The sequence below is a fragment of the Hypomesus nipponensis genome, chromosome 11 (genome assembly GCF_054491055.1).
Source record: "Hypomesus nipponensis isolate SF chromosome 11, ASM5449105v1, whole genome shotgun sequence".
Taxonomy (NCBI): Eukaryota; Metazoa; Chordata; class Actinopteri; order Osmeriformes; family Osmeridae; genus Hypomesus; species Hypomesus nipponensis.
In genome coordinates, this window is record NC_140371.1 from 15,389,636 (window position 1) to 15,398,646 (window position 9,011).

Sequence of the window (9,011 nt, forward strand, 5' to 3'; positions counted from 1 at the left end):
TTCCATCCCTTTGTTACCCAACTCCACCTAACTTTATCCACCCCTCTCCAGTTAGCCATGCAGCAGGCAGTAGGTGCCGGTTCAATGTAGCTGTGCCCTGATGAAGTGTAAGTGGAGTCTGGCTGGGTGGGTGGAGGGCCAAGTGAGGGCCAGTTAGGAGGAGAGACAGACTAGGGCAGGAAGTGATGACAACACTGTAGGCCTACGTCACTGAACATACTGACACAGACTCTGTGCATATTTATTATACGTCACTCTATGTCTGTCTGCCTAGCGTAATTCTATCTCAGAATTTCCCCAAGAAGAGAATTGATGAAGTGGATCTTGGGATTTTCCCCAGTTCATAGATTGCTCATGAATATTTTGTCTACATCTACTGACATCATGCATAATGACAAACACATGCATCCACAACCTGTTCTTTGTCTGCAGTTAAACCTGGGGAGAGTCTGATCTTTTCGGATGGCAGGCTATGTTTATTAGAAACACTTTACTGAGGGGCTTAGTAACATTGACAGCCTTTCACTGTATACTTAGACTTTAAATGCTGTAATATTCTTTGACATCGACGTTGGTTTGAAGTGAAACACCATTTAACAACCTGAAATGTATTCTGCAAACCTTCATGGTGTTTGCAGTGTATGTAAATTAAGCCATACAGCGTCAGAGTTTCTGAGGCTGAAGTATTCTGAGGTGAAAGTCTTGGTCTCAGTGGGTTACTGATGTGACACCTCTCCTTATTGATCTGGAGCTGTGCTTCCTTGTGCAATAGAAGAGGCACGTAGGACAAGTGTGTGTGTGTGCCTTTTTCGGCACTCGGCTAGACATGTTAATCAGCATTTGCCGAGACTGCTACCCATCCAGGAAGAACGCTGACACGCTATATGGCTTTAGGCTGAGCTTCTGTATGATAGATATTGCCTTCTGCATGTTATTGTCAGCCATTGGTTTGTGTCTGTGCATGTGTCTGTCTGTCTGTCTGTGTATGTGGGTGTGTGTGTGAAGGAGAAAAGGTTGAGGGGGAGAGAGAGACAGAGAGGGTGGAGGACTTGAGGCTTTGATGTGAATGGTATCATCCACAGTCTGTTTAAATCTCTTCTTCTAAGGCCAAGACCGGCTGAACATGAACCATGAGAGGAGACTGTCAGCAACCATCCTGTCTTCAGAGTGCTTTTTAGAAGTCACCAACATCCACTCAAAAATCGGTCCTGATTTTACCAACAATAATAAACAAAATATGTTGCTACTGTTGCAGTGTGTTTAGACAAGCTTATTTTTGGTTTTAAGTTTAGACTAAACATACACTATACATGTATGCACACATAGTGTTCTTTGTAAAAGTGAGAAAATAAAACACAAAAACAGTGTTATGTCCGTATATAAATAATTAAGTTTTAAATTCACTAATTCTTTAATCTGCAGAAACATGTTTTTTGTATTTGCATATTTTCAAATTGTTGCATAAAAGGCCATTTATTTTCCAATCTAACCTAAACTACCAAACAACATTTTTCAAATTTTACTTCCCATAGTTATAAGTTAAGAAAACTCTTAACTGTATCACTTTACACCCACATCTCCAGAATGGGCACTGCAGAGTTATGTTCCATGTTCCATAGAAAGCTGTCTGAATCTGAGGTCGGTCAAAATAATTGAGTGTCAACCAGAACTCAAATGATGGTTGCAGGAGGGTTATTTGGGTAGGCTGGTCTGCAGAGGTATTTTTCTCAAAAAAGTTTGGAAACCATTGTTTTGAGCCATGAAAATGATTATAAAATGGATAATGCAAGACACAGTATGGTGTGTGTTTTATTAATTTATATTTAAATTGACGTGTATTTTAAAAACACAATCTCAAGCACTTAAACTATTACAGATATTTCTTAATCCATGAAAAAAAAGAAAAAAGTTATATGATCATATCATAATATCAAGCAAAGTATAAAACTGTGAATAAAGACACATTTATAGATATAATATCTTATTTCTGAAATGAATGTGATTTATTTCAATGAAATAAAACCTTTCGATAACAGGAGTCTCTGGTGTTTCATAATAACACAGGATTTCAGTGCCCATTCTAACCCTGTGTTGTTCTGTGTATCTGACAATAAAAGACTTGAACTTGATAATGTGGTATTCCACAAAACGCCAAAAGGCTTCAAAACACAGCTGCAGCCCACGTTTAAGCAAAAAACACATTTTTCATAGCGCAGTCCCATCCATATACACAGAGCCATTGCAGGGGGGATGCGAGGCCTTGTGCGAACTTAACATGCCAGGCCCTGCTTATTGACATACACCGTGACCATCTCCTTCTTCCTCCTCGCACTCTCACAGGGCGTGCACTAACGCCCTGTGGACTAATGTAAATCATGAATGAAAAAATAAATACGATTTAATTTTACTTTAGAGCACATCGAGTCAAGAACAGGAATAAAAAAATATTGAAAGTAGAAAAAAAAAAAACTTTGACCATGTGATTGCAAACCAGGCAGGTGCGAGGCCCCTAGTGGCGTGAGGCCCTGTGCAGTTGCACAGTTGACACAACGCCTGCTCTCCTAGTTAGTCCCAATCAGATGGATTCCCTCTCGGTTGTCTCCGGTCCTACATTCCCCTCACCCATCGCTGGTCATGCTGCCTCTGCGGCTCAGCCTCATATCCACCAGGCCCAGGCGGTTGATGGAGCTCTTCAGGCTGTTGCGGAACATGGAGCTTGAGAAGCAGTAAATGATAGGGTCCAGGGCACTGTTCATGTAGGTGAACCCAATAGACAGGCTAAAAAGCTGAGCAGCCAAATGGTTGGACGCACAGTCAGCACCGACCGCCTTTAAAGCCATCCCTGCCAGTCCTGTGGCAATTCCCGGCATGAAGCAGGTGACAAATACGAGAACTATCACGAGCACCACACGCACGGCCCTTCGCACCTTCTGCTCCCGGTCCATCTGGCGTTGGCGGAGGATGCAGGAAATCCTGGCTGAGCAGAAAAGCAGGAGCAGCAAGGGGAAGAAGAACTCCCCGATGAACACCGTGTAGTGCAGCATGATTGCTGGAGGAATTACCTTGTAGTGGTTGAAGCTCCGACACAGGAACTTGTCTTTGTGCTTCTGGAGTAGGTTAGAGAACAGCAGTGGGATTCTGAGGGAGATCACAACCATCCAGATCCCCACCGCCACCCACTTTGCCTGAGTGGATGTCATATGGTTGATGCGGTGGTGTGGGTGAACCACCTTAAAGTAGCGATCCATCGCTACGGCCGTCATGAAGGCGATGCTACCTGAGCGGTTGACTGCTAGCATGAAGAGGTTGATGCGACACCAGGTGCCACCAAAGACCCAGTTTTCCCCACGGATAAGGTTGTCGATGCGGAAAGGCACACTGATGAGAAGCAGGAAGTCTGCCAAGACCAGGTTGAACAGGAACAGTGTGTTGGGCCTCCAGACCTTCAGACGGCAACTGAAGATCCACAAAGCTATCAAATTGCCAGGCAGGCCCACTAGCATCTCTATGATCAGAACTGGAGGCAGAACCTTCACCACCAAGTTCTGGGGGGTAATACAGTTTGAGGATCTGTTATCTGCTCCTATAGAGTTATTTATCACTGCAGTCACAGCAGCCATTGTAGCCATTGCAGCCATTGTATGATCAGCTTCTATCTTCTGGCTTTCAGAGAACAAATGCTTTGTCTTGCGCTGTTCACCTCCTCCTTTTTATGATGCCTTAAGTGTCACAGATTACATACAAAGGGTTAGGGATAGGGTTAGCCTATTTTTAAATTATTTACAGTTTTTGTGTTAAATTCTAAATGATTCCAGATTACACTCTTTAGAAGTTCCTCTATTAGCAAGGTTGCATAAAAACAAACTACAGCAATTCTGTCTGAGAAAAAACATACCTCCTGTATTGCATATTGTGTTAGTAAGCCCATAAGCTTGAGTTAAACACGCTCCCAAAACTTTCCTGGTGTAACTTGCCTGCTTATGTGTAGAGATGACATGAAATGTGATATATTGTATTTTCGCGTACATAAACTTAACCTCTCAAATTAAATTATATTCACAGGTTTGATGTCACCCAGGTTCCCCCCTTGCATACAAGACTCAAAGCTGATCGGATGCAAGTAACATTTCATAAAATCTAAACAGGCGTATTTAATGATTCTGGAAATATATATATTTTACTCACCATTTGAGTTGATGTGCTTACTTTAATGTAAAGATTGCTCTAACGAAGGTGACCTTTTCTAATAAGTTTCTCAAGATGTCAAGAGACCTTTGCCAATGTTGTCTACTAGTTTGTGTATACTCTCTTCTGGCTTCAATGTTGGCTATGGGCAGGGTGTCTTACAACAATAAGTTTAAAGCCTGCCTTTTTCTTTTTAGAGCAGGCGGGGTGAGAGTGACGCCATTAAAGGAAGCAGCATGTTAGTCAATACTGGAATGTTTGGCAAACCAAACCACTGTTTCACATGTCATCTTTATCTGAACCCCCATGAACCATCCGTAGTCACGTTATTGCTTGTTCGGAGCAATTGTGCAAGAGGAAAATCGAGGTGAAAAAAACTAAGACAGAAACAGTGAGCCGTGAAGTTTCAGACATCATATCTTCCACTGTTATTTCACATAGGAAGTTGAGTCATAAAAGAAGCATAACATAAGTTAGACTGCCGAGTCATGTAAATTCAGTAGGCCTCCACTCAATATGCTTGATGTTCAAGAGATCTCAAACTAAAGAGTAGCTTTAACAACATATGCATGCTAGAGTCATTTGCCAGAGGTCTTACTGAAAGCGCATATCCATATGCATGCAATCAGTCACAAGCAGCGTTTACCTGCGTTTGCAAGACCCCATTGAGCAGTCGAGACATTGCTCTCTACAGCTGATAACCTAGACTGGCTTCATGTTTAGCTCAGGATCTAAACACACACACACGCACACATACACACACACATACACCTACCTATACACACACACACAAACACACACACACACACACACAGATACACATACAGGTACACACAGATACACATACAGATACACACACACACATACACACACACACACACATACACACACATACACACACAGATACACATACAGATAAACACACACAGATACAAATACAGATACACATGCACATAGGCAAAACACAGGTTGGCAAAGTATCACGTTGTTCACATCACGTACACTACCAGTATATATATATATATATATATATATAGTGTTATTTGTAAAAGTGAGAAAATAAAATACAAAAACTGTGTTATATCCGTACCACCCTTCTATACTTTGTATATATTTGTACACATCAAAATCATAAATAATTCAGTGTTTTAAATGAACTAATTCTTCAATCTGCAGAAACATGTTTTTCATATTTGCTTATTCTCAAGTTGCTGCATAAAAGGCAATTTCTTTTCAAATGTTACCTACATTACCACACTGAAACTTTCTAATTTCACTTTGTATAGTTTTAAATTAACAGAACTCTTAACTGTATCACTTTACACTCACGTCTGCGGAGTTATGTTCAATGTTCCATAGAAAGCTATCCGAATCTGAGACAGGTCAAAAGAATTGAGTGTCAACCAGAACTCAAATGATGGTTGCAAGAGGGTTATTAGGGTGGGCTGGTCTGCAGGGGTATTGTTCCGAAAAATGGTTGGAAACCATTGTTCTGAGCCATGAAAATTATAATAAAATGGAAACTTGCAAGGCACAGTATGGTGTGTTTTATTCATTTATATATTCACATTGGCATGTATTTTACCGTTTTTTTTATTTGCTTTGGTACTATTTTCACAAGTATGTGATAACACCTCACAACTTTTAGTACAAAACTCAAAGCAGATAATCAAAAAGTCTGTTGTTTAAAACATGTAATCACCTGTTCAATTGACAAAGTACAATGCAAAAAAATTACACTGTCACTTTTTTACCACACCTAATCAGTGTGTCATCAAAGAAATACCTTTCATAAGAAGTAATTGCCTTTCACAATGCAATGCTCACAATACTTTTGATATTCTTTTCATCTAATTTGCGTACATTTGACCAACACTTACGGTAATCCAACTGATCTTAATGGTTAATCAATGAACCGTTTGGTAAACCTATATATTTTCATTTCAGCAATAAACAGTCTATTGATTTTGAGAACTACAGAAATAAAATGTAGTTTGTACAAACATAAATTAACCACACATGATGAATACTCGTTATTGCTAATTGCTTTCAGATTGGGGTAACTACAAATGGTCATTACATAAAAACACAATCTCAAAGCATTTAAACTATTACAGATATATCTTACCGTAATCCATAAAATAAAAAATAAAAAGTAATTTTATCATAATATCAAGCAAAGTATAAAACCTTGTGAAAAAAGGCACTTTTCAATATCTTCTTTCTGAAAGAAATGTAGATTCATTTCAATGAAATAAAACATTTCGTTAACAGGATTCTCTGGTATTTCACAACAATGTGGTATTCCACAAAACAACAAAAGGCTTCAAAACAAAGATGCAGTGACACATACCTTGTCACGTTTAAGCAAAAAAAAATGCTTTTGTCATAGCGCAGTCCCATCCATATACACAGAGCAATCGCAGGGGGCGTGCGAGGCCCTGTGGGAACTTACGGTAACATGAGAGGTCCTGCTTTATGACATACACGTGACCATCTCCTTCTTCCTCCTCGCACTCTCACAGGGCGTGCACTAACACCCTGTGGCATAATGTAAATCATGAATGTAAAAATATATGTGTTTGCAAACCTGAGATGTGCGATGCCCCCAGTGGCGTGAGGTCCTGTGCGATCGCACAGTTGGCACAACCCATGCGACGGTTCTGCTATACAGCTATTGTTAGATGATTTTTCTGTCAGATTGCAGGGCCAAGGAATGCACCACAATGGAAAAGGGTTAACTTAGTTTATTAGACGAGCTCGGATCACGAAACCAATCCACGACAGAGAGGTTAACATGAGTGGGCAACTGGTTTCCCAAGAGGTGCTTATATACATTAGCTGGACATGTTCAAACATAGAATGCACAGAATCGCACCTTACAGGGTCTCAGTGATCAGTACATTGATACAGTAGAACAGACAAACAGGTGAATATATCTTAACTCATATAAGCCCTATTTGTACATGTTCACTTCTTACTGTCTCCTAAGAGTCTGGACTGGGTGCCTTCCATGTCAATACTCGCTCAGTGAGGGTCCTCACTGTATGACCTCTTGACCTCACGGAGACCCAAGCTTCATGTACATAGAAAATCTGCCCAATGGAGTACGTTTCCTAGTAAAAAAAAAAAAAAAACTTTGTGATTGCAAACCAGGCAGGCACGAGGCCCCCAGTGGCGTGAGGCCCTGTGCAGTTGCACAGTTGGCACAACGCCTGCTCTCCTAGTTAGTCCCAATCAGATGGATTTCCTCTCTGTTGTCTCTGCTCCTACATTCCCCTCACCCATCGCTGGTCATGCTGCCTCTGCGGATCAGCCTCATATCCACCAGGCCCAGGCGGTTGATGGAGCTCTTCAGGCTGTTGCGGAACATGGAGCTTGAGAAGCAGTAAATTATAGGGTCCAGGGCACTGTTCATGTAGGTGAACCCAATAGACAACATAAAAAGCTCAGCAGACAATTGGGTGGCCGCACAGTCAGCACGGACCTCCCTTAAAATCATCCCCGCCAGTCCTGTGGCGATTCCCGGCATGAAGCAGATGACAAATACGAGTACTATCACGAGCACCACGTGCACAGCCCTTCGCACCTTCTTTTTCCGGTCCAGCTGGCGTTGGCGGAGTATGCAGGCAATCCTGGTCGAGCAGAAAAGCAGGAGCAGCAAGGGGAAGAAGAACTCCCCGATGAACACCGTGTAGTGCAGCATGATCGCTGGAGGAATAGCCTCGTGGGGGTTGAAGCTCCGACACAGGAACTGGTCTTGGTAGTTATAGAGCAGGTTAGTGGCCAGCAGTGGGATTCTGAGGGAGATCACAACCATCCAGATCCCCACCGCCACCCACTTTGCCTGAGTGGATGTCATATGGTTGATGCGGTGGTGTGGGTGAACCACCTTAAAGTAGCGATCCATCGCTACGGCCGTCATGAAGGTGATGCTACCTGAGCGGTTGACTGCTAGCATGAAGAGGTTGATGCGACACCATGTGCCACCAAAGACCCAGTTTTCCTCACGTATATGGCTGTCTATGCGGAAAGGCACACTGATGAGAAGCAGGAAGTCTGCCAGGACCAGGTTGAACAGGAACAGTGTATTGGGCCTCCAGACCTTCAGACGGCAACTGAAGATCCACAAAGCTATCAGATTGCCAGGCAGGCCCACTAGCATCTCTATGATCAGAACTGGAGGCAGAACCTTCACCAACAAGTTCTGGGTGTTAATACAGTTTGAGGATCTGTTATCTGCTCCTATAGAGTTATTTATCACTGCAGTCACAGCAGCCATTGTAGCCATTGCAGCCATTGTATGATGGACTTCTATCTTCCGGCTTTCAGTGAACGAATGCTTTGTCTTGCGCTGTCCACCTCCTCCTTTTTATGAAGCCTTAAGTGTCACAGATTACATGCAAAGGGTTAGGCATAGGGTTAGGGTTGGCCTGTTTTGAAATTATTTACAGTTTTTGTGTTAAATTCTAAATAATTCCAGGTTACATTCTTTAGAAGTTCCTCCATTAGCAAGGTTGTGTAAAAGTAAACTGCAGCAATTCAGTCTGAGAAAAAACATACCTCCTGTATTGCATATTGTGTTAGCAAGCCCATAAGCTTGAGTTTAACACACTCCCAGAACTTTCCTATTAAAACCTGCCTGCTTATGTGTAGAGATGACATGAAATGTGAGAAATTGTATTTTCACATACATAAACTTAACCTCTCAAATTAAATTATATTCACAGGTTTGATGTCACACATATCACCCAGGTTTTACCCTTGCATATTAGACTCAAAGCTGATCTGATGCGAGTAACATTTCTTAATTTAAAAAATCGGTA

General features: G+C 41.8%; 2 protein-coding genes across 2 annotated transcripts; both read right to left on the minus strand.

The window, feature by feature from the left end:
- Positions 1-1,977: 1,977 nt before the first annotated feature.
- LOC146268319 (hydroxycarboxylic acid receptor 2-like) lies at positions 1,978-4,316 on the minus strand. The gene is made up of 2 exons (XM_084709961.1): positions 4,186-4,316; positions 1,978-3,719 (listed from the first exon to the last, which is right to left on the minus strand). The coding sequence occupies exon 2, from the start codon at positions 3,636-3,638 to the stop codon at positions 2,619-2,621; it is 1,020 nt and encodes a 339-aa protein (XP_084566087.1). The 5' UTR covers positions 3,639-3,719; positions 4,186-4,316; the 3' UTR covers positions 1,978-2,618.
- Positions 4,317-5,775: 1,459 nt separating this feature from the next.
- On the minus strand, positions 5,776-8,558 carry LOC146268320 (hydroxycarboxylic acid receptor 2-like). Its single transcript, XM_084710135.1, has one exon. The coding sequence runs from the start codon at positions 8,483-8,485 to the stop codon at positions 7,466-7,468; it is 1,020 nt and encodes a 339-aa protein (XP_084566261.1). The 5' UTR covers positions 8,486-8,558; the 3' UTR covers positions 5,776-7,465.
- Positions 8,559-9,011: the final 453 nt, after the last annotated feature.

Coding starts and splice junctions, on each gene's coding strand:
- LOC146268319 (XM_084709961.1), bottom strand. CDS start 3,638: ATGGCTGCAATGGCTACAATGGCTGCTGTGACTGCAGTGATAAATAAC.
- LOC146268320 (XM_084710135.1), bottom strand. CDS start 8,485: ATGGCTGCAATGGCTACAATGGCTGCTGTGACTGCAGTGATAAATAAC.